The sequence below is a fragment of the Parasteatoda tepidariorum genome, chromosome 3 (genome assembly GCF_982258835.1).
Source record: "Parasteatoda tepidariorum strain Cologne lab strain chromosome 3, Ptep-v5.0, whole genome shotgun sequence".
Lineage (NCBI taxonomy): Eukaryota > Metazoa > Arthropoda > Arachnida > Araneae > Theridiidae > Parasteatoda > Parasteatoda tepidariorum.
The window spans coordinates 17,431,489-17,458,387 of NC_141757.1; the positions used below are offsets into that span (position 1 = coordinate 17,431,489).

General features: G+C 30.3%; 2 protein-coding genes across 4 annotated transcripts in view; one reads left to right on the forward strand and one right to left on the reverse strand.

Annotated features, from left to right (window-relative positions):
• The window catches only part of LOC107445702 (uncharacterized), a 29,062-nt gene extending 12,965 nt beyond the window's left edge, over nt 1-16,097 (forward strand). For all 3 annotated transcript variants that reach the window (XM_087158882.1, XM_087158883.1, XM_087158884.1), the window contains 4 exons: nt 1,138-1,210; nt 2,558-2,628; nt 9,227-9,628; nt 11,126-16,097. In XM_087158882.1, coding sequence (XP_087015008.1) covers nt 1,138-1,210; nt 2,558-2,628; nt 9,227-9,628; nt 11,126-12,580 — 2,001 coding nt within the window. In that variant the 3' untranslated portion in view covers nt 12,581-16,097. The remainder of the gene's footprint in view (nt 1-1,137; nt 1,211-2,557; nt 2,629-9,226; nt 9,629-11,125) is intronic.
• A 4,249-nt stretch (nt 16,098-20,346) lies between these two features.
• LOC107445707 (transposable element Hobo transposase) lies at nt 20,347-26,691 on the reverse strand. Its single transcript, XM_016060176.4, has 3 exons — nt 26,480-26,691; nt 23,837-24,319; nt 20,347-22,397 (listed from the first exon to the last, which is right to left on the reverse strand). The coding sequence occupies exons 1-3, from the start codon at nt 26,569-26,571 to the stop codon at nt 20,363-20,365; spliced, it is 2,610 nt and encodes an 869-aa protein (XP_015915662.3). The 5' UTR covers nt 26,572-26,691; the 3' UTR covers nt 20,347-20,362.
• Nucleotides 26,692-26,899: the final 208 nt, after the last annotated feature.

The following is a 26,899-nucleotide window of genomic DNA, read 5'->3' on the forward strand; positions in this document are numbered from 1 at the left end:
CATTAAAGTGCCTATTTTGCCAAATACACGTACTTGATTAGTGCTCACATCTAGTTTAAAATAAACTAACTACATTTACCTTAAAAATATCCTGGTACTGTTATCTGGTGTGTAAAATGAGAAGTAAAATGTTTTCCCGGCAAAAAAAATGAATTAGTTTTATTCTTATTGGCGCGTTACTACTGAACACTCCAGCCTGAGAAATAGCGAGCGAGACCTCACCCCGCCATTTTTACGGGAGCGAGAGGGAAGGGGTTAATGTTTTAGCCATGAAATCTATTAAATATCTTAAAATATTTTTACTCATTTATATACTTTGACTATGAATCAATTTATTTTGATATATTAACCCACTAATAAAAGCTGTAATGGTAGACAGAAACATGCATTATTTTCGTTATTTATGTTTTTCTTAACTAAATGAGCATTTCCCATTTGAGTATAGAAATTTAGTTTTTCTTAGAGAAAACTTAGTATTTTTTTAAAAATTTGTTCCTTTTTTCTAAGTAATTATTAAATCTATTCATAATTGTATTGAAATAGATCATAATATAACAATATGCTTGTTTGTTCTTACTTTAGGTACAATATAACACTTGAAATATTTATATTCTTTTACTTGGTTAAAACCTGAGGTCCATGTATATGTACCTAAAATTAACCTCCAGGCACTATAATGAATTTTTTTTAAATCTTATTATTACTTATGCCAGTAAAATAGAAATTTGCAGCAGTGAAATATTTTTTCTGCATTCTTTTATATTTCAGTAGTGAATATTAAGAAATATATATGGAACATTTTCGAAAAATGCTAAATGGGTCGTTTTGAAACAGTGTAACTTCTTTCGACATTGTTAAATGCTTCCATAGAAAGACAAGAGTATTGGCTAAAATATATATAAATAGTTGTATGTTAAATCATATCCCTCTTGACCAATAAATATTAATTTCATTTAACATTCTTTACGAACAAGTCTTAGTACAAAAGGGTGTGGTTGTAGGTTAAGAAAAGTCTCTCGGTTACTATTCACATGAAAAATAAATTTATTATTGTAAGCTATTGCTGTTGGGCAAATTGGTTTATTAATTATTATTAGGTGTAAAATGTTGATTGTTAATTTTGATAATTTGTTATAGATTGATCCTTGCTCAAAAGGGAAAGATTGGTTTCATTATGCTGACCAAAGTATGACTTATGAAAAACTAGAAGGTATTTTCATTTGTTTTATTAATTTTTTTTTTCTTCCTAACTTAATAGCTCTCACAATTAATGTCAAACTTTACTTCAAACTTCAGCGTTTGGTCTCTTAATGATATGTGTGTTATAACCAGGGTTGTTGTTTCAGAATCAGCATTAGGCAGATTTTGGGATAAAAGGAGTCAGGTTTGAGATGCAAAAAATGTGTTGACTCGAAGTTTGAATTTCGTTGGGGGACAAACAAATTTAGAAGGCTAAGAAAGCCATTTTTGAACTTTCCTTGAAAATGAAATTATTTGTAGAGCAATTGGGGTATTCAAATCAGGACAGTCAGACTGCAAATATTAACTGAGTCTCTATCATCCTTTTCCGAAAAGGAATTATATTTTGAGAAATATTTAAGTAATATTAAAAAATCTAAGACAAGGTGACTGAAGAAAAAAAAAACTTTCGGTATGAAAATTTAAAAAATACGAACAAGAGTTCTACACAAACTAGACAGATTGCTTTTGCTAGGGACCTCTTTTAGTACTTCTACAAACCTATCTTGAAAAGTATAAAAAAAGAACAGTAAGAAGTTTTCTTCCTCAAGTTAGTGTGGGAGAACTATTCTCTCTCAGTTTATGAAATAGGATCTATGCTCCTCTATCAAAGAAGATATTGTCAAAGCTATAATCTTTCTTAAAAACTATTAATGCCAGCTTTTCCATTTTCTAATAAATGCTAATTAATATAAATAATCTGTTATGCCATCATTTTTATTCCCTTTGACATCTATTACTTCTTTTATATATTTAAAAAAAAAAAGATGAAGCTGTAAATCGTGTGATTATGTTTACATATATATGTGAGGGTTGGAGTCTAAGTTTAAAATTCCAGGATACAGCCATTTTCCTTATTGGCTCCATAGTCCTATTTATAACAGTAAGTGGCATCTTTCATGTCTCCTTCTTTAGAAATGACTGATTTAGGCAATTTTTTTTTTCAAATACATTGATATATTTTTTTTATTGAGAATTAAAAAAAATTCACAATCTTATTCAAGATCGAAATTCTTTAGAAATGAGAGAGAAACTTTTGTTGATCATGTGTATTTTGCTAGTGAAGTCATGATGCCTATTAAATCTTTACTGGTGTTATTTTTATTTCTACTATGTAAGAAAATAGCAATTAAAAGTTGACAAACAATTTTTTTTTCCTTTAAATTTCTAGAATCCTTGTTTTATAATTTCTGAGAATTATTAAAGATTACGAAATTTTTTGATGCTGTGAACTTGAAACATTTGTCATGCTCTTTTTTGTGTCTGTTCTTTTGCACTATTACACACTATTTGAAGCATGTACATTGCTGATTTACAGATCTTGCTAACAAGTATCTTGAATTTCTGGAAGCTGCTCCAGCAAGATTTAAGAAAAAATTGTTAGAAAAGGTATTGTGCTTATTTTATCTATTTTATTAAACTGTCTGTGCAATATTTTACACAAGTAATCATTTATGCAAAAGTTGTGCATTTATGAACTTAATAAGTTGTCATGCATACATCATGCAGACCTGCCAACTTGTACGGTTTCGCCGTACAGTGTACGGTATTTTACTCGATCGTACGGTTGTACGGACAAGCGTTAAAATCGTACGGTTGCGTAATCATTTTAGTTCGTTTTTTTTAAAAAAAAATAAAGAAAATAAAATTAACAGCATGCTTAAAGTCACAAATTCAAAGGTTTACAAGATTTTAAATACTAGTTAGGAAACTCATCACAAAATAACGAAACCCTGACATGTTTTAATCTGGTTGGTATTGAGAGCCGATCACGTGACGCTAAAACAATCGTTAGCCAATGAGAGTGAGTATGCGCCTCGTCGAAATGAGCCAGTGGGAACGCTGATGTAGGAGATCACATGACCGGTAATCACGGACTAAATTAAGAGCGCTTTTTGGCAACGGTAATGTTTTTGTTTACAATTTGTTGCTCATGGATTGCAGCATGATTTTGTTTTATTTGTAAAAATGCCACCTAAAGTTTACAATCAGATTTTTTTAGAATCTTATTCTAAAAGCTTTCCTTGTATAATTAAGTCTAACAAATCGCAGCACTATGCCTTTTGTAATGTTTGTGGACTAGATTTCAAAATAGCACATGGCGGTAAAAGCGATATTAATGATCATATACGCACAAAGAGACACAAGGATTTAGCGGAATGTGTTAATAAAAATGAAAACATCAGTAAGTATTTTGCGTCTGGAAGTGATGACGATGTAATACGGGCTGAAGTGTATTTTACGTCTTTCATTGTCGAGCACAATCTACCTATTAGTGTCGCCGATCATGCAGGTCCATTATTTAGGAAAATGTTCCCTAAAAGCGATGTTGCTAAGAAGTATGGTGCAGGACGAACAAAAACTGCTGCTATTATTTCAAAAATAGCTGATGTGAAGAAAGCTTCAATTGTTGAATCTCTTCAAAAGCAAATGTTTGCTGTTGCTACTGATGGTAGCAACGATACAGATGCGCAACTTTATCCCATCGTTGTATCTTACTTCGACGCAAATGCTGGTGAAGTCAAGGTATCGTTGCTTGCCGTGCCGACTTTAGATTTAAGCTCTACAGGACAGAACATAGGTAATTTAGTGTTAAAAACTTTGAAATTAAAAAATATTCCTTTGGAAAATTGTTTAGCACTTAGCTGTGATAATGCTCCAGTGATGGTTGGCTCAAAGAATGGTGTTGCCGCTGTGATTAAAACAGCAAATCCAGAAATTTTTGTTGTTGGCTGTCCATGCCATTTAGTACACATTGCTGCTGAAAGAGGAGCTGCTGCTTTACCTATATCAATTAGTGATGTTTTGGTTGATATTTTTTTTTACTTAGAGAAGAGTTCTAAAAAGAAACTTGAACTTAAAGCTTTGCAAATTTTACATGACGTTGATACACATAAAATTTTGAAACATACTTGCACAAGATGGCTCTCTTTGGTTAGATGCTTAATGAGACTTCTGGAACAATGGGATCCTCTGTGCAGCTTTTACAAGGATCAAATAAATCGAAAGAGCAAATGCCATAGTCTTAATGACTATTCCATACCATTAAAAATATCTGCAAATGACAACAAAGTGGAGAATGCACATATTAAAAAGAAAAGGCCTTTAGAAATAGAAAAATCTGTGAAGAAATTGAAGGTAGGTAATTTCTCTAATAGTTCATTAAAAACTTCTGAACAAAAATCAGAAATGGGAAATCCTGCAAAGAAATTAAAAGCTGGTAATTGTTCTAAAAATTCTTCACCGAAATCTTCTAAACAGGAATCTGTTTTGACTAGGGAAGAACAAATGCTTCTATTTCTTTCATCAGATATCTGTAAAGCTTATTGTTTGTTTCTAAATTATATCATCCCAGTTTTTGAAAGAAGCTTAATTACCTTACAATCTAATGAGCCAAAAATTCATATTTTGAATTCTTTATTATTAGATTTATTAAAAGATTTTGTCTCAAAATTTATAAGAGCAGACATTATTAAAGGTTCTTCCCTGATGGACATTAACTTAGTGTCAGAGAAGAATCATAAATTGGATGATGATATTATAATTGGTAGTGCTGCTTCCAAGTTAATATCAGTCTTAAAAATGGAAGATAAGCAACTCTTCTATAGTAATATAAAAAATTATTATATTGCTGTCTGCAACTATATACGGCAGAAATTTCCCTTGAATAGTGAGTTTTTATTATCCGCTGAAGTTGCAGATGTTGATAAATTACCTTCAAAAAGATTCAAGGATGTTGATTTCTTCTTGAAAAAATTTCCATCGATGTGGATTAATGACAATGTTGAAGAAACTGAAGATATGAAAAGAGATAAACTTTTAGAGGAATTTAGTGATTTGCAGATTACTGATTTACCTTCTGTGATTAAACAGGAAACAAGGATGGACAAAAAATGGGATGCAATTTCTAAAATAACATCCAATGATGGATGTTTCAAGAAGTACAGTAGAATAGCAAAAATCATGGTAGCTATATTAAGCATACCTCACAGTAATGCAGAATGTGAAAGGGTATTTAGCATAGTAAAAAAAAATAGAACACAGTTCAGAAATTCTTTATCTGATAAATCTCTAGAGGACATTCTGATTGCCAAAACCACGCAAACTGGATGTTGTTATGAGCAGACCTTCGATAAAGGATTCTTAAAAGCAGCTAAGTCTGCTACATATGAACATTTAAAGCAATAATTGTTTTTAATTGAGTCTATTTAATTTTTTTCCTTTTTGTATTAATCTAGAAATTTAATTTTTAAATTGTGATTAAGTGTAAATATGTGTTTAAACAATTGTATAATAAAATACTCAAGATTTAAAAAATGTTTTTGTTATTGTTTTCACAATGAATTTTTTTAAAAAAATAATATATTCAAAATTGACAAGTGTATTTAGTAACAGATCTTAATTTTGTGTAAAAAGGTCCTATAATAACACTTTCTGTATAACACTATGTCGAGTAAAACACTAACTCAGAATTGTAAGGTCATGCAGATTACAATGTTGGCAGGTCTGAACATGAATGTCATCAAGGCCATTATGTTTTGAAATCTTATGGAAGATTATGATTGTGGCTAATGGCCTCATAGCACAGAATGTATGGCAATATTCTGCAACAAGCATATGAGTCAACAAAAATGTTCTGCTGCTGATTATAAATGCATTTTACCTCTGAGCAAGCTTACACAACCTTTCTAAAGAGTTCATTTAAAAATGAAATGTGAAATAACATGTAATAAACTATTACTGTTGTACAAAATCATAAATTTAATACAATTTAGTAAGAAAAAGAAAAAATGCTCATGAAATTAAAATGGAAAAATAAACAAACAATAAATCTTACTAATAATCTCACATCTAAGTAATATGAATGACAGGAAATCGAAGTATTATTATAGAATATGAACACAGGCTGTAGACCTTTTTTTTCTATTATTTATTTCCTCTTTAGGCATAACGATAACAGAAGAATGGAATAATGACTGGAGGTCAAGTATTGCAACTGCATCTATTTTTCAATTCATTTATTTTAAATTTAGTTTGGGGGAAGAACAGGGTAGAACATGAATTCTTTTTTAGTACTTCGGCGTTTCTGTCTGTTTGCCGATTCATGTTTAACTGGAGTGGAGGAATGATAAAATTGCACACTTAAAAAGAAAAAAGATAGTGATGCACATGTCTGATTTTGATTTGTGTTTTTGCACATTGAAACCCAAGTTAAATTCTAAATTCCCGCGGCCTTGAAAAAACCTTGAAAAGTACTTGAATTTCATTTTGATTTTCAAGGGCCCCTAGAAGTACTTGAAAATGATGTTAAATCCTTGAAAAATTCAAAATTATCTTGAAAAGTATCAGAAAGTTGCGAAAACCGCCCTATTTCCCGCATTTCTGTATTTAACTTAAGCACATAAGTGTGAGAGAATGACTTTCTTGCCTTACCGATGATGGCGCATACTGTTTGATTTTAGGATTTAACGTGCATTTGGCTGATTTTAGAAGTTTTAAATTTTGGGAACTGCTTCGGATTCGGACAAAATCTCAATTCTTATTCGGGCGATTTTAATTTCAATCATCAATCTTCGTATTTAACTTGATTTAAAAGTTAAGTGATGCAATTTGTTTTCATGTGATTCAAAAATCATACTCGCATTCCCATTCGCGCAATTTAAAAATCTAATATTGGGATTTGTACTTAATCGTTTTTAAACCCCAATATCGCAATTAGTTTTTCTGCATGAGTTTCAAATCCAATGTCGCTATTCATATTTACATATTTTTAAAATCCAATATTGCGATTTGTTATCATGTGGTTGTAATATCAATTATTGATTTTCGTATTTATACGTGATTTGAAAACTACTCGTTGTAATTCGTGTTCATGTGATCATATCAAGTGCGTATGATCGATGCTACTGAAAAAAAAAAAAAATTCAAGTATGATTGGTTAATTAAAACAGTCAAAATGACCGAAATTGTTAGTAAGAATCTATCAGAAGATATTGAGGTGAAAGTTAGCAACTGTTTCAATTTAAAATGGTTGACCGGTAATAAATTTAAAATGATAACTAAGCCGCAATATCCTATAATTGATTAATTTTCTTTAATAGAGAAGTGGTCGAAATTTTGAAATTATATTTAGGAGCAATTTAAATTTCATTGTCTAAATGCTTCTGCCACTTTAAATATTATATAAAAATCTCCCGGCAGAGTTATTTTTAAAGATCTAATTGATATCACAGTATTATATAGTGACTCCTCCCCGTGACTACGTTGGAGAAGTTCAGTTTTGTTTTAATTTTTGTCTGCTTTATTTGGCTCTTTTTTTTCAATTATTTTTTACCACATGCATTCAAAAGTTATTTAGTATATTTGTTAATGTTAGTTTTGCTCTTTACATATCATATAAGACGCTTGAGTTTTTTACAAATAAATATCTTTTGATAGTTATAATTAGTATGTTTTCTATTTTCTTCACTCCAATTGTAAATTTGTTATTACAAATAAGTTTAAGTGTACTTCGTTTTTATTTTTGTATAGATTTTTTGAAAAATTCCTCTTTTCTTCATTACTTGTCCGAATCTTTGCTTATTCAGGGGTTGTATACCTAACTTGAAAAAGGCCTAATGTAAAATTCAAATCCGACGTTTTTATGCATCACGAATTTTATTCTTGTCTTGATGTCAATCCCCCTTATTTTTCAATACTGCCGTTATCTAACATTTATTGTCAACTAACTATTATTGTCAAAACATTTAAGTTTAAAATGTTAAATTTTAGTCTTTATCTTTTGCTAAAATTTAAGGCCTTGAAAATTTTTAATGAGTCTTAAAAAGTCCTTGAAAAGTACTTGAATTTTATTTTTAAAGTAGAGCATGAACCCTGTAAATAGTAATAATACAATTACAGGCTTACGCAGGGGCCCCCATCAGGGGGGAAGGTGTGCACACGATGCACCCACTTAAAGCTTGGGGTGATTTTTACACTAAATAAAACAAATAGTTTGGGGGAGATTTATACGAGATAATTTTTTTTTTTTTTTTTTAGTACATAAATAAAGGTTACTGGCCAATTTCAGGCATACATAACTTGACTACAGGTGCAAAGCAAAATAAAAAATAAAAAAATTGGGGGGGGGGGGGTGAATGCACCCAAGAGCTTGGGGGGGCGCTGGGCTTACAGTGGCAATGTAGCAGAGTTCTTGCAGGGAAAAAAAATTTGGGGGTGGGGAAGTAAATTTTCTTTTTTCCATAAATGTTTTAAAGATTTTTCTCTCTTCAGAATTATACTCTAGAAATCTTTAATCTTTCATTGCTCAGTTATTATTGATATTCTCATGATTTTCTTTAAAAAAATACTGATATTATGACTTTCTTCATTTAACAAAATGTTTTAGTATTTTTAACTTTATAAAATTCTCCAAAAAATAATTGTTTATGACTTAATAACAGATTTTATCTTGCATTCTGTTTCTGAAAGCTTTTATACTCCCATCTAAGGAGTTATTTTTTCTCAGCAAAGCCAACTAATCGCTCATTTTCTTGAATCGTTAACAGCAAAATTGCTGCATTGATGCTTATTTTCTGGATTTCGTTTGAACCTCTTATTACATATTTTTTTTAGAAAGAAAAAGGTTCTTTAATGTTAAATTCTCCGCATCTGTTCAAGATATATTTTAAAAAATTAATTTTTAAATATAATTCTTTATAGTATTGATACTTTTATTGTACCCTCCTACACTTTATCAGAAAAAACACACGCTAACCTGGAAATCTTAAGATTTTTTAGTGGAAAAATCAGGGAAATTCGATACCTAATTTGAGTGGCCACCTTGTATGAAAATTAAAAAAATTTTGAAAAAAATCTGTGATTTTCGAACATATTGTGCCAACGTAACGTGGTGTCGAAAGAGTTGAAACTAGCTACCAAAATTGATTCTAGGGCATCATTCTTATTATATATTTATAAATGTATATTTCTCTCCCTAAAATCTTAGAAGGCGGCAATTGATGGACCCTTTACAAGCAAAATAAAGGCTAATAACACTACAGAGAGCACCAAGCAAGATAATCCATTGCCAGAGAGAAAAGAACATGAAGTGCATCAAATGATTCCTGTGAAATCGCTACAGTCTGAACTACTTCCAACTTCCTCTTCTGCACAGTTATCTGTTAAGCCCTCAGCATCTAATACTCTTGCATCATCTGTATCACTTTCCTCTCCTTCTGAGATGCGAAGAGAGGCAGCAAAAGAGCATCTTACATTTTTGAAAGCATTTCATTTAAGAAGAGAACAGCGAAAAAATCAAAATTCCATTCCAAAAAATACCTCTGGTGCACATCAAGTCAAAATGCAAGAAACAGCTCCACACAAATTTAATGAAAATTTAGTTCAAAAGGTAATTGTTTTACTTTTAGTTATACAGAATTTTCTCTCTCTCTTTTTTTTTTCTTTTCATGCTTTTCAAATTATATTTGTTGCAAACAAGCTAGTAAAAAATGTCATAAAAATGTAATGCTTTAACTTTTATCAAGTAGTGGATTTAGTTGAGAATTTTAATAGTCAATATTTCATTAATTTGCAGAGAAACCTACAAAAAAATAGATTTTTATAGTACCTAATGTCTTCCGAACAGCTATTTCTGAACAACGTCCGCTTGTTTCTAGCATGAAGTTTGTATCAGGGTGTATCATATTTGACCTTTTCTCAATGTGTCATATTTAGCCTGCAACAGTTTTACTGATCATTACTAAATGTATCTACCACTATTGATGAATGGTCGTCGCATTCAAGTCATTGTAACAGTTTTTAAACGTTCATATAATAGTCAAGCATAGATTTAAGTGTTCATATGTGACAACTGAGGTAATTCTCTTTTTTTATCAATTGTGCCTGCTACTGATAAGCTTGTTCTAAGCTGCCCACATACTATGAACAGTAATTTTTTGTGTGTCATCAGTCCAGGGTTCCCACAGTACTTGCTAAACTTTGAAAATTCTTGAATTTTGTTGTAAAAAAAAAAAAATCAGGGTTCCATAATAGTGTCCTTAAAAACACAGAATTCCGTGATTGGGCCCTTAAAAAGTTTTTGATTTCCTCTGAATAATTTTCAAAGTAGTAATAATTTTCCTACATGAAATGCCAACATTTAAATTTAAAAAAAATTTTAACTTAAAAATTTGGAATTTTATGACACGCACATAGCAATAAAATTAGTTTGACAATTTTAAATTCCAAACATATTTCAAGGCGTGAACCCTAGAATTGTCACCAAAAAATTTGGTGACAATTGTCGCCATACTGGCGTGAACCCTAGTCATGTGCTTTTTTCATTTTATTATTCTCCACAAATGAAGTAAAAAATCTTGTAGGATGGGGTTAACTAGTTTTCGTGTGATTTTAAAAAATGGTAAATCCCAATTAAGACTCCAATATCATGGGATTTTTAAATAAGTTGAGGGATCGTCCACTGAAATTACTTTCGTACAAAAATATTAAGCAGCATTTTCATTGTGTTTATTTCGAGATTATTAAAACACTACTTTTTCATTAAATAAATTCTGAACTCTATTACAAATTAATTTTAGGGTTTTTTATCTAATTGATGCTGGTAATTTTTTTTAATGGAACAGAATTATGACATTTTCCCATTTATAGATTCGGGGTTATTCTCTATCGAAAAAATTATACTGGAAACTGTTAAAATTTTCTATCCAAAACAAAGTAATTCTGAAATTAAAAATAGTATTTTTTATTATTCTTTTGCAGTTAAATTTTTCTTTATTACACTTAAGTAGAGCAAATTATACTTTTATTAATTGTTTTTGATATTATACTCTGAAACTCTTATAGTTTTTTTACTGTACTATTCCTATAGTTCTAATTTCTTTTTTAGAGTGAATCCCAAGATGATTTTTGTAGTGTAGTAGTTACTGAACTCCCCACTAATGTTCAAGCTGATAAGCAAAACAAACAAGCTTTTTCTGTAACAGAACTCAGCCAGCCTTGCATAGAATATCGACTCCCATCAAGCAATGTGGAATTAAAATATCCTGTTGGGCCTACTAAACAAGGCATCTCTTTACCAGGTAACAAGAAAACTGATGCAAATGTGATAGTTTCGACGAGTTCATCAACACAGTTATCCATTACTCAACTGGATTGTCTTCCTACTGGAAAACCAACAGAACCTTTCACTTCTAATTGTCAAAAAAATTCTAAGTTCCTATCAAAAGAGTTCAAAGATATGAAATCTTTTCAGCATGCTTCATCACAAAGAAAAGAACTATCTGTTGCAACTGTTAATATTCCTGTTTGTTCATTGGCTGAGATTTCACTGCCATCTCAACTGTCCGCTAAACCCTCAACTGTTAATAGTCACGATAAGTTCGGGACAAGCAAAATAAAAACTAGTTTTGTGTCTCAGAATATGGTACTCCCGAAAAAAGAAAAGCTTGTGGTGACAGAGAAGGCTGTCATAAGCGCGCCTCGATCTTTGATGCCTTCGTCTAAACCCTCGACTTCTAAGCAGACTGCATTACATATGCCTCTAATTTCTGATTCGGAAGACTCAGTGAAAGCCGAGGAGTCTTTTCAGGATGGTAAATGCAGTTCTAATCGTCATCAAGATCCCAAAGGTTTACAGATTTTAACTTCTGTGAAAAGTGATCATATACTCAAATGTAATCCTGATAACCTCTTCACTCCTTTAAAAGTTCACCAACAAATAAATGATCCAGTGAATGTTCCTGTTGTACCCGTGAAACCTGTATGTGTGAGTAAACCTGTGGTTTCTGACAAATTGAGAACTAATCTATTCCAGCGACTAAAAAATGATCCTAAAATTATAAAAAATGTGTTGCCCACCATAGTCTATAACTCAATGCCCAGAAACCAACAGCCTTGCAAAGGAAGCAATCTTGCAATATTAGAAGCTGTTAAACAAAAAAAGATTACTCATATGGTTCAACCAGTGAAAACAAAGCTTGAAACACCAAATGTATACCGCATGGGAAATATCTCTGGCGTGAAAGTAAAAATACCAAAGGAACTTGTTACTTTAAAATATATAGTAACTAAACCTAATAAAATACCTGAGATATCTTCTACGGCTAATATTCCTCCTAAAGAGAATAAAATGAAAAGTTCAGAAGTGCTAAAAATAATTGCCACAGATAAATCAGGAACCTATATCATGGCTGCTAAAGGTGACAGTGACAAAGGAAGTCTAAAACGTCCACATGACTTTGATCTCAGTAGCAAACATTCTACAAAGCACCAGAAACTAGATCATTCCAAAGTTAAATCATTCCAACACAATGTCACTAAGTCAAATATGTCTGTAATGTAATTTACTGCTAAAGATAGAGCGTAATGCTGATTAATGAACTTTTAAAGCTAAAATAGCAACCCATTTGTTAAGAATTTTAATTATACTAATAAGATCAATTAATGAGCTTAAGTCACTGCACTTTAATTTCACAGAGATATGCGGAATTCGGCTGGAAGGAAAAGAGTTTTTCCTAATCCTCATGCAATATGCTACCTGTGTAAAAAATTTCATGTTTAAAATCATAAATTCTGCTGCATATCTCTGTAAAATTATGGTACTTATAACCAAAGAACTCTCATCACTTCCTTAAAAAATAAACATGAGATTTAAAACTTAACAATTTGAGTTTTGGTGGTGGTAGTTAATGCTAATACGATATGCTTTCATTAAATCTTATTTTATGACAGTCAAAACATTTCACAAATGGTAATTTAATGCTGCAAATCTTGAACTTTAGATAATTTTGTCCGGACTTACTTTACCAGAAAGTAAGTTTGTCATGGGGAAAAAATATGTAATATAACAATTTAAGTTTTGATTGCAAAATATTTTTTTTTCTATGAATGCAATATGTTTCTTACAAAATGTGAGAAAGTATGTTACTCCAAAGATTTATCATCAAAAACTAAATTATGTTAAGATTTATTACATAATCTAGGTCAAGACTTGTCAAATAATTATTTAAGTTGTAATGGCAGTGTATAAAATCTTACATATGTTAAGAGTACAATATGCTACTGGATTTATTCCAAAGGATTGTTGGATTGGAAAGGAAGGTTGAATTTATTCCAAAGAATTCTCATCAAAACAAGACTGTGATTATAATGTTACTGGGTTAAGAAAGAAGATAGTTTTTTTATAAAAAAAAAAAAATCTTTTGAAGAATCAACTATGAAACGCTTTTCTACAAAAACATGTCAATCTGAAAATTGGTGCAGTTAAAGACATGTTGATTACTTAGCACTTCCGAACAATAAATTTTGAACCAAGTGCTAAATCATTCTTAATCAATTATATCTGAGTTATTTAATTGTTTTGTAAATGTCTGTCATGTTATTTTTTAAATCTTATAAGTGTTGTATTTCAATGATTGAAAAAATGAATCAGGCATATAAGTGCTGACTTTAATGTACAAAATTTATCAATGTTATTCTTTGTAGCGATTTAAATTTCACGGTTGTGTCCCTAAGTCAAGAAATGTCATTAAGAGTAATTTAGTGCTTGATAAGACAAATGTATTGCCAGAAACAAATCTGGGGCTCACAACACCTGTCTTAAAGTTAGCAAACCTCTTGCTCGGCAAAGGCCTACATTATCAAAATTAATTCGAGATAATTAGTTTCACTTCCAAATGAGAGCATGACTTTGGTATTTAATTTTATTTTAATAACTTGTGAGTGAGTATTGAGTAACAGTGAGTATTTCATTTTAATAACAGTAGTAACATGTGTTAAACAATATTATTCTATACATTTCCTATCAAGTGCTAGATTATTGAGTCGTAGTGGCACCTAGTCAATCTTGTTTTAATAACAGTAGTAATACCTCAGATAAAATCCTTGTTAGGCACACATTAAACAATATTATTCTATACATTTCCTATCAAGTGCTAGATTATTAAATCATAGTGGCACCTAGTCAAATATGGTAGAGTAATTCATTTGTTTAATACGAAAAATGTGTGTCATGTAATTTTTATCTGGAAGAAATGTTATTTTATTTTAAACCTATCCCATTTATAAATACTGAATATAAATATATTATGCAACATCAATCAAATGTCACTCTTATCAGTCAATCTCAAGTGTCATCAGTTATGTCACTTAATCAGTATTACAAAGTGTAATTTAGAGCACCAAAAGTTAAGATGCATTGATATAAACAAATCTAAGCGTACATCATTTGTTCGAGGGGAAAAAATCCATTCTGGTCTTAAGTATCCAGTATTAATTTATAGCAAATGAATAACTTCTGATTTAATTATCAGATATTCTTGTACAAGATGCACTCTGTTAGAAAATTAAATATATTAATTTACCACCACAATATTTTAAATTAGGAAATCAGTCTCAAAAACGTAATTTCTCTGAATTACGTACATGTGAAACGTAATTTTTTCATTAAAAAAAAACAAAAACAGTTTGGACTTATGGCTTTTAAAATATGGCTGAGAACGCAGTGAAAGATTATAATAAGTCTCAGCTTAACAAGGAGAGTGACACCTAGTGGAAATTTGAACCTCTTAATGTTGATTTTACTTTCTGCTTATTTTCAGTATATATCTAGAACTTTTTAAGCAAATTGAAATCATAGTGCACACAACCATAAAAACCATTCTAAGATAATTTTATGTAAAAATAAAATTATTTTTAATATGAATCAAAAACAATTTGAATTGTAATGTATACAAATTTTTACATTATTTTACAAACTACATAATTAAATGATAAAACTTAAAATAAATCTTGAATAGTTTCAGAATAATAAAATTAAAGAAAGGAAGCTATGCATTTAAATTTAGATCTGCCATTTAAAACTATAAAATTTTATAAAATAAAAAGTTATTTTTTACTAGAAATTATCTATAGTTTTTATAGTTCTTTCAAAAAAATACTTTGAATTTCGGAGATATAGTAAAATAAATAAAATGAATCATATTAAGGGGCTCAAAATTACGATAACCTTTCTATTTGAACCTTATTTTTAAAAATGTAGCTATTTCTAAAATATTTTGGGTCAAAAATCTGCATCCTTTGAAATAAAATTTATAAGTTTATACAGAAAAGGTATGTTGTTTGCGAGTTAGATTATGTTATGGTTCACGCTACTTAATTACAAATTTTTTATTTGTGATTAAACTTGGTAATTAAAGCTCGCTAATTACATAAAAAGACTATCTGTGATATTTTTTTATGGTGTCTACTACATGGAACATCAATTTTTTATCACTAGTTGTATAAGTAAGTGCTTGATAATTCTATCATTATAGTCATGCCAAATAAATGTGTCAAAAAACATCAAGTGTTTCTCATATGAACAGTGCATTTGCCATGTAATTTTTCTAATATTGTATAGTAGTATTAATGTAAGCTAAAAGTGATTGGAAAACTGTGATATTTTTCTGGTGGAAATTAATTTATGGTGTCTATATTGTTAGATGAATCCAATATATATAACTCGTCAAATTTGATTATAATTTGGGAACAATTGTTTCAGTTAATGAAAGGAATATGCCTGTAGTATGATTTTCTAATAGAAGAGAATCCTGTAATCTTATTATTGTAATTTTTCACCAATGTTAACCTTTATTGATCAACTTGAAAAAAAATCAAAAATTGTATTTCAATAGATGAAAATGAATTCGTTTGTACAAAAGTATCGCAGATTATGGAAAAATAATGATTGAAAATATCTCAAATGTACTTGATGAATAATTAAATTTTGTAAATAAGTATGTTATTCTTTTTCTTTTGTATGTTATATCTTGTAATAACTGTTTATATTTTTAATAAATTGTTTTATTATTGAATTTTCACTTACTGCTTGTAATTCTATTAACAGTTTTAGAATATTTCAATATTTTCAGCATATGAATATCATCTATTGCACTCAATAAAAATAGAGGGGCAAGAACAGAGGTAATAAGAATTTTCTTTTGAAATTGAAGCTAAAAGCATTGAGTTCTTTATTTTTATATCATAGTCAGTTTCATTTTTTAATCTAGACTCATAGATTTTTTTTGCAAATAGTTAAGAAAAAGTTTCAATTGTTTTGTACATACTGAAAAAAAGGCTTAGTTTTTTTTTTTTTTTGTAACAAAAAAATTCCTAAAATATTAAATTTTTTAATAAACACTTAAGTGGAATGAAAAGAATTGCGGTTCTTAATCTCGAGACCGAGTTTCTATTGCCAGGTGACATTTATTCGTGTTTTAAAAAAAACAACCACATTCAGATTTATAGTAACTTTAATATTCATTACAATGATTGCAGTTATGGAAATCCATTTTTAATCAGGGCCCTGACTCTAGCTGATTTTCAAGAGTAAACAAAAATATTTTTAGCGCCCTCAATAAGTATATTAAATTTTATTTATAATTTTAAAACAAGTCAAATTCTGCAGTTTTTATAAAAACACCGCAAAAATTACTTATAAAATGTATGTACTTTTTTAAAAAAATTTACAGATCGAAATATTTGATAAGAGATAAATACGTACCACAGGCAAAATGCTGGATGATTGGATCTTCATGTTCTAGGCCACAATATCAATGGTGATGTCAAATATGCTAAATAATTAATACAGATATTTTAAGTTACAAAATCAGTCTCAAAAAACTACTTTCTCTGAATAAATATATCTTTTTCTCAATGAAATAAGGTCCCAGTAGTCAATATCACTGTAGAAAAGTTGGTTTTGCAGGCTGAACAACTTATAGAATGACATTAATTATTCTAATGCAGTGTTTCCCAAACTTATGACTTTTATGTACCCTTTCTAATTTTTTCGTAACGCTGTGTACCACTAATAAAAAAAATTAATGTATTTTTTTTAAAAATTTTTCTTTTTTGGTACTAAGTTTTTTAGATATTAACCAGCGATCCATATTCTTTTTTGGGGATAAATTATTATATTTTATAAAAATCATCAAAATAAGTAGAATTTATTACAAACCTTTACTGTAAAAAAAAATTGCACAAAAGTAAAAAATCACAACTGGCAGTTGACATCACTAATTATTAACTGTCAACTCTGCAAAAAATAGCCAATAGAAAAATATGCAATCGTAAATTTTTATGGCTAGCTTTGTTTTTAAATAAAATTTCTTGAAATTTTCGATATTTCGCTTAAGAACGCGGACCCTTGCTAAACTGTTCCCGTACCCCTGGGGGTACACGTACCACACTTTGGGAAACACTGTTCTAATGCCATTGTTACTAGTTTATATATTGAAGAATAATTTGCTAGTAAGGAAAGGTACATGTAAAAACTGAGACAATTGTTTTGACAAAAAAAAATTTTAGAAAATAGTTTTTATTTTAAAAATCTTTTTATTTTTACAAAACTCAACAAAAACATGGATATGGGCATTCTGTACAAACTTTAGTTTCTAACTCCCTTATTTGTGAAATCCTGACTTGTTCAGTAGTTGAAGTTACAGTGTGCCAAGTCTGATAGTTTTTAAAAATTCACCACAGGAACACAGTTTTGCTTAAAAATAATAACTCTTGAAGTAAATTCATGATAAGGCTTGGTTTCTTTGGACGAATGACTTTGTTAGCACCCCACGTTAGTATCGGAAAAAGTGTTTCAAATGCTCACCTTTGAACGTTAGCTGAAGTTCTTGATAAACAATAGGGAGAAATATATAAATATCATTTTCATTGCTTACAAATAAATAGGCTCATTTCTTATACCATACCTTTTTTTAAAAATATAAACTATCACAATATAAAATTAGCAAATAAATCTGTAAGAAAGTTACTTACTTAGTCATTTCTTTTTTAAACAAAAAAATTGAAAGAAATTATATAGTTTTCTATGTTACAAAGATTTTTTTTTAAATATTTATTTAAAAAAAAATTCTTTTATTTAAAAATAATAATTTTAAAAAATAAATTTTTTTTAAACATATTTATAATTTAAAAATAAAAATAAATTATTTTATTTAAAAAAAAATCATCTTATATGATATATTACATTATATATTTTGAAGAATAATGCTTGAATTAACTAACAAAAATTTATAATCGCCAGCATTCTTTTTTTAAAAAAAAAAGATTTCATTTCTTATTCACAAATAATAAAATAGTAATTTACTAATCTTTATAGAATAAAACAGTTCATAAATAATTTATTTACAATACTTTCCCACACATTATTTTATAAATTAAATCAGCATTTCCAGTAAGTAAATAACTAAATATATGATTTTGAATTTGATATTAAGTGATAATTTACCTAATTTTAATTTAAGAAAATATGATTATGTTTGATGTGAGAAAAGAGCATTAATGCTCTTTTCTAAATAATTATTTAGAGATAATATTTTGTCATACTACATTATTTATTTACAATGAATATTTATTTTTATATGTTTTTCTAATTTAAAAAGAGTTTTAATTAAGAATTTTAATCAAACTTATCAGTTTCTGATCACAATTGAAAAAATTGCTACAAAATGAAGAAAATCTAAATTCATTCTTCGAACCCAAAATCACAAAAGACAGATAATTTAAAGTGTATTACCTGTTTATCATTGTACAAACTTCGAATTCTATCATTAAAATTTAATATTTGCATATTTTATTTATAAAAGCACAATAATAACACAAGCTTTAATGAGCAAATATATAAATTAATTTTAATTATGAATATTTTTTTAAACATATTTACAAGCATATTTTGCCTTTATAACGTCCACCTCGACTGCAGGTCTAAATGAAAACGAAACAGATTCAGGCAGCAGTTGCCAAATAATGGTGCCTGGTGATGCATGTTAACTACTCTGCCCAATGGGCCACTCAGGGAAATCTAAATTTAATTTTTTTTCATATAGAATGATTTTGGAAAATTGTCACACCATTTTCAATTGTTCTTAATATGTTATTTGCAGTGCCACATGTCTAAAAAAGTCTAAAATAAAAACAAGAACTTTTAAGCCCTGTCACATTAATTTGCTGCAAGAATTGTTTTATTTTAATTTAACCTTAAATCACTACCTACAATAAATTTTTGGTACTTATTGGCAAAGGAACAATGTGATGGCGACTGCATTTTCGAATTGCCGCCAACACCAGTATTAGTCTCTAAAATAGATAAGTATGAATTTTAGTATCACAATGCATTGTTGAAGAATATAGATATCTGAAAGAAAAATTGTGATATTGTTCAAATTTAGCTTGCTTATAAAATTGATTAATTTTTAATAATATTGCATTCATTAATTATCGCTGCATATAATATTCACACTTTAATTCTTTTAATATGTTCTTGATAATGATCACAATATTATACTCAATTTATCAAATACAATATTGTGATAATTAAATGATTACGATATTGTTGTATTTGATACAATTAAGTGTATTATTAACGTTAATGATCATGATATTGTCGAATTTGATACACTTCCCTAGCAGCAAAATAACTTGGGCTCTCATTGAACCTATATTCATGAATCTTGGCTGAATAAAGTTTCAAAGAGCCGTTAGTTTTCCGATATTGGTCCTATATAGAATTATCTGATTCTCCCGATATTTTAGAGTCACTTTACAACCAATATCAATCCTATATAGAATTGCCAGCTCCACTCGATATTTTATGTCCACTATTTAGCCAATGTAGGTTCTATATTGGCCAATCAGATCCTATATAGGATCAATATTAAAAAATCTAGACCCCAATATTGGTCCCCTGATGCATGTTCTTATAGGACCTATATTGAGCCAATTTTGAACCCAATTGGGGCCATGGTAAAATTGATGCTAGGGTTAAGTGTATTATTATCGTTAATGATCATGATATTGTCGTATTTGATAAACTTAAGTGTATTATCGGTAAATGGTGATCCGTGTAAATCAGAATCTGCCCTTCTTTCTATGTGTTTTCAACCTTGGCTTTATAATCCCTATAGCAGATAAGAACCAAACACTTAAATACCAACAGTTTCATTTAAGACACCTTGTATAATATTCATAAAGTTAGCATGCATTGTGTTTCAAATGGTTTCATGATCCGAATTAAAATTCTCAAAGTTATGTTTAATAGCGAGACAATGAAGCTTAATAGTGTAATTTTTTATAAACCACGGAAAGATTTTACAAATAAAACTTTGTTTACATTGTCAGGTGGGAGAGGAAGACGGGGACAGTGAACTTGCCAGTTGTTGCTCCAAAATACCTCATTGTCCTCAACGCAACTGGCAGGACATGATAATATCCATTGAGCTATTTTACTTAAGTCTGGGTATAGCTCAGAATGTGTTTTCCAATATTTCAACACCTCAAATTGGTTTTCCTCTTCCGAGCCGAGCAGCTGAAATGGCTCAGATATATATTTATCAAGTTCCTGCGTCGCAGTCTTCTCACATTTGCTCGGATCATAAATTTTCCCAGAGGACAAGTAGGATTTACGAACATCCACAAAATCCTCAACATTTGGTGATACCATTGATTCTTTGATGAGATTTCTTAGTTTCGTGTGTGCCTCCTTATACTGGGTAGAAAAACCGAAATTCATCGACTTAAACCGAGGATCCAACATTGCTGCAATGTGGTGTTCCACAACCATGTTACTGGTAACTTCGGCCATTTCAAGAAGCATGTTGCTTTTTAGTTGCTTTAAGACTGATGAATCATGAATATCCACAGAGCAATGCTTCTGCAACTTGGAAATCCAAGGTACCACCAGGTTTAGAGTTGGTTTATTTTGATTGGATAACTGCAACAAAGCCTCTTCGAAAATCTTAAAAAATTTCACAATTGATGTAATAGTAGATTTTTCAACCGATAACAAGTGAGTAGAATTAGTCTCGTTTAAAACACTAAGAATAAAATCATATTGTTCTTCGATAGACCGGAACAAGGATAAAAGAGAGGTCCATTTGCTGTCAGGACATTTGGTCAATTCTTCAGGAAGTTCGTATTGGTCGGAAATTTGATGGAAGTAGTTCACGAGATCGACACAGCTGCTCAGCAAGTTTGTGAAGTCAGGGAGCTCACTGTCGGTGATGGCAAATCCTTTGCTAGAGGTTTGCTGTAGGATTTTCGTCAGGCTTTGAATGCAACACTTGACACACGTTTCTTCTTTGAAAACTGGTACAAGATTGGATTCATTATCAATGGCGATTAAACGCTTGAATGGCACGACAGGTTGGTCGGCAAGAAACAAATTCAGCCACGCTCGTACGGAATCGGGAGTTTTCGTCTCATAATCAAAGTCATCCGTATGAATAATTACGTTTTTAAGTTCACCTGCTAAGTTGACATAGCTACAATAAACACTCACAAAAGGAAATTTCACTTGCTCATCTATCCAGACACTCAACCTGTAGGTTGCGCCATAGGAATGTTGAAACTCGGTGTAAAACTCGTTAACTGAAGACACATATAGGTCATTTAGAATGAAGCTTGTTAAAGTGGGTGTGGCACATAACAAACTACCAATATTGACATCACCATATGTCTGACCAATGTTGATACACATTTCTAAAATCTTGAGAAATTCTGGCTCATGAATCATGCTCAATGAGCTCTCAGTACTGAGGGCACAATTTAGCAACTTTTCGTGAGCCGGAATAACGTCGCTTTCGTTAACCGTAGCAGAAGGTAGTTTTAAGCTTTTCTTATTACTTGGGAAAAATATAATATTTGGCACGGTTCTTTTCTTGCGTTCTTTGGGTCGAGAACAAGTTCTTACGTGATAGCGAAGTGTGGATGTTGATTTCTGAGAGTCGTGTATGAATAAAGCCAAGCATTTAAAGCAGCCGACAAAAACTTTAGATAATACCATTTGTTCATCCCCACACCTTCTGATGTAATAGGGAATTTTCAGTTTCTTCGCCTCACTTCTGCTAATCAGAAGTCTGATGTCACCAAACCAATTCCAAACATCGCTTTTGAACCGCCTGTTACCCTTCATGTTCATGAAAGATTTTTTAGTGATTATCGCTTTCTGTTTTTGGAAAAGTTGCTCAATAACTTCCTTTTGTTTGCGGGGATCTGTTCTGAAGCGCTTTACTTTAGCAGTGGTTCCATCTTGGGAGACTATGAGAGTTTTATTTTCTGGTATGAGTTGATTTTCATCATCCATTTTATCATCAGATATAAAAATGCTAAAATAAAAGAAATAGGTTTAATTTAAAATAATGATCAGACTAATTAGAATATTTTCCACACTACACTGAACAACATATTATTTTCGACTGCACATTTAAATTCAACATGCAATTTATCATGAGATATGAAAAATAGAAACATAATGCTGCCTGTTTTGCTTTCTGTAAAAAAATAAAGAAGTGGAGAATTTAAAACAAAATTTTAGTTAATTTTGCAACACTTAAGAAGGTTAACTATGAGATAATTTATAGTTATTGACACTTCATATGATATTCTAAATTGTATGTAGTAGTAAGTAAATATTTTAAATCAAACTTAAAATAAGAATCTTATATTAAAAAAAGAATTTTGTTATTTCGATAAAAAAAATGTATCCACAAAGCAGAATAAACTGGCACCTCAACACTAAAATAAAAGAAATAAACTTTATTTTTAAAATGAGATTGGAAAGAATATTTTCAACAATAATTGGTACACAATTTTTAAAAAGCATGTTATTTTCAAATCTAAAGTCAGATTTTAATGTCTATTTATTAGCCATCCATTTATGATCAAAAAATAAAAAACATCACCTTATGCTACAGCTAGACCAATTTTGGATATTTTTAATAGACCCTATTTATTTTCGAAGACAAGAACATCTTATCTATTTCATCAGGAGATATGAAAGTATTATAAAAAATAATAACCAATGCAATGTTATACAGTACAGAACCATTTATCCAGTATCCAGAAAAAATTTTGCCTGGCTTTTGGATTGGAAAATTTGCAAATTGAAAGCACTTTTTAAAAAACCACATAAAAAAAAACCTTTATGGGCTTTTAAGAAACATAAATAAAAAAATAAGCAGTTTTTAAAAACGCTATGCACCATGTTTCCATAGTAATTTGGGTTTGACAAAATATCGATAAACAACACTTTTCGGCTGATCCAAAAAATCAGGAAATTAAGACAACCAGGAAAGCGACGGTCCCGAGAATTCCGGTAAATTAGTTCTCTACTGTACTTTACAACTGAAATGTTTCAGTTAACCCCTTCTTTCTGGCTTCGGTGAAAATGAAGGGGTGAGGCTACGCCCTCCATTTCTCGCTCCTGAGAAATTTCCGGGCTGGAGTGTTCAATAGTAATGCGCCAATAAGAATAAAACTAATTCATTTCTTTTGCCCGAAAAACATTTTATTTCTCATTTTACACACCAGATGGCAGTACCAGGATATTTTCAAGGTAATTATACAAAGTTAGTTTATTATAACTAGATCTCAGCACTAATCAAATAGCACTACTAAAAAAATAGGCACTTTTATGACCGTTTTCTTGAAAATTAACCGATCGTTATGGGGTTAACAATAAAAAAAAAGATCAAGGTTACTTCATCAAGCAGCCTTGAACAAAAAAATAATTCTTTTAAAAAAAAGATTGCTATGAAAATATTACCATTCTTTCAGCCTAGTGCATGCCCTTATGTGATAACGCAGAGTGGATGTTGAGTGGTGTTGAGAATCATACATAAATATTGCCGAGCAACGAAAACAACCCACAAACACTTTACATATCATTTGCTGTTCACTTCCATTCAATCTAATGTAATAGGGTATCTTCAACCTTTCAGCATCATTTTCAGTAATAAATAATCTGACATCCCCAAACCAGTTCCAAACATCACTTTTAAACTGTTTATTTCCTTTAGAGTTATGAACAGAGCTCTTCTTTATGATCGTGGCTTTATTTTGAGCCACAAGCTGCTGCATGACAGCCTTTAACTTGCGTGTAACAGGGTTAAAGAACTGACCACCAGAGTCAGCACAAGCATCTTCTATGTCAGTGACAGCCGTGTCAGTTTCCTGCACTGGCGCATGAGTCGGAACGATGGAGCCGTCTTGGTCGGCGATGCAAATGACGATATTTTCTCCATATGTACTGCAAAAAAATAAAAACAATTATGAAAAGGAGAGCAAAAACAACAAGCAAGAAAATTTATGACAAGTAGGGAGCTTATAAAATTGAGAGAGTGATCAAGGAGTCATACACTTTGCTATCAGTTTTTTCAAACTACAATTGTTCTTTACTTTTGTTCAAGGGACAATGCAATCCAAAAATTCAACAAAATGAATCAAGGAAGAGCCGAGAAAATTTTTTTTATTTTAATGTGGGTTGCAAGGTTTTGGATTTTTCACAACAGTAAAATCCCAAATTTTCTAAATTACTGTTAAAAAACTAGAATTAATAGCACTCCTATTTGTGGGGATGGTAGCTATCAACAATGTCAACCTTCATCTTTGAAAAGGTACCCCACCATCGAATCGAGTTAACATGTCTTATATTCTAGTGAATTAGAATTATATTTTCACCGTGGTAGATACACTACATTATTCAAACCACATTAAAAGCTCAATAGAATAATAAAACTTCCTTTAGCGCCACAAGTCTAATAATAATCATAACTGTGAGACATTTGGAATACACTTTATTAGGTAAACTAACAAAAAAAAAAAAAAAATGGCAGAAGAAAAGTTAGAAGATAATAGTTTTTAAGTTATAGCACCCTAAGCAAACCTCTATTTTTTTTATTTTTTCTTGAAAAATTTCACATTTAAAATCCATTTGCCTTGGCAATTATAGTTGACATGACAGATGAGGATACTAAGAAAATTTGGTAAGAACGAATTTAATTTATTTATTTTTGCTGTCTAGAAAATTTCATTTATTCACTTAATTATTTAACAACATTTTAATAAATTTTGTTTTGCTTCTAAATGGAAAAAAATATATTTTCAAAAGCAGATGAAGCCTAAAGTTATGAAATTTAGAATTATTGACAAATGAAATAATGTGCACAAAAAATTAGAGACATGATTATAGTTTTTAAAAAAATTAAAGGGATATTTCTATATCCTGATCTGTTGCACCAACTACAGTAGCCAAGACACCAAATATATTTTAAATTTCCCGATTTATTAACAAAAAGAGAGAGAGATTTGCTCAGGGGTCTAGTGGTTGTATTCTTCAACTAAATATTATCCTGTTATTTCTTTCTTAGTTTCCTGACTTCCTTGACTTGGTGACTATTTTGGCACGGTTATTATACAGAAATGTTTCCAAAATTAAATAAATGTAAGAATAACAATATTATGATAATCTTCTCTTAGTTTTATGTGTCATGTTTGATAAAGAAAATATCAGGACGCAACTCAAAAAATTACCAACAGTTATTGGTTCATAAAAATTAGAGTTTGACTATATTTGAGGGTGCCCCTTGATTCTCGCCAAGTTGTGATCGCGGTTGGTCGCCAAGCTGGGCAGTGTTGAAACCCAATCATGATTCTGATTGGTTTAGATTTTAGCGTTATTTTTAAATGTTCAACGGTATATGTAATTTCAGAGGTCCGTTAATTCTACGTTCGATACCGAAAGTATGTGGGCAGTCAAAAGCAGGGACTTTTTTCAATTCGTATTTCGCCGAATTTATGTGGCAATGGAGGTACGCAGATTCTATTCATGATAAATTTAGACAGTATCTAACTGCTATTAGAGAATTCTGTGCCAGAGGATATTCGAGTTTAATGAAGAAGTGAGTTTTTTTTCTTTCTGTGCTTACTCCATTAATTTTTATTTTGATTCAAAATGCATTTTATTGGGTTTATTAATTTTGCTTATATTGGATTCATTGCAATTTTATAAAGTTTTGCTGAAATTTTCCAATGTTTTATTGAAATAACAATATGTTTTGTCCGCCATTCCTGTTACCACGGTGTTCCGCGGAAACAGGAATGGCGCTAAACATGAGTCTCCAATTTCGCCAAGGTGCACCCTCAAGCATATTTTTACCAAATTAGGCAGTGAAATGTCTTATTTCGGGTTTATAAAGTAAATGTATATTGTGCTCAACGTAAATATAACTGGTTTTGGTTAAACACAGAAATAATTTTGGGATATTATGTTAGAAATGCCCTGTTTTGGGATTATAAAGAAAATTTATATAACTCATATTATAAATACGTATTTTACATTTTGGTTACAGAAAGAAATTTGTGACCATTTCACGAATTAAATGGCATCACAAAGAGAATTCGTTTTTACCTAACAGTTTCGTTGCAATTCAGAGTTTCCAAGGCATCAACAAACGCCGCAACGTCAGAGCTACAAACTAACGTAGCAGAAGAGTTTTCCATTTATTTATTTTTTCGTCTTTAACTTTCAAAAAACTAAGTAGATGAACTACATTTTTCCATGTCTATTTGTTTTGTTTGAATTGAACCGATTGTTGGTTCAAACTCCCAGTTCAGACTCTTAAATCATAAAATAAATTAGCTTAAAGCTTACATAGCTAAACTTTTAAAATGATGTCATTTATCTGTGATGTCATGACCATAAAATGGATTTGGTAAAGATTCACATCCATCGACACGCATGTTAAGTTGGAGTACTTATGGAAATATTTTGTTTATTTTTTTGATACAATACGATCTTTTCATTTACCTCACATTAGAGCTGCACAAT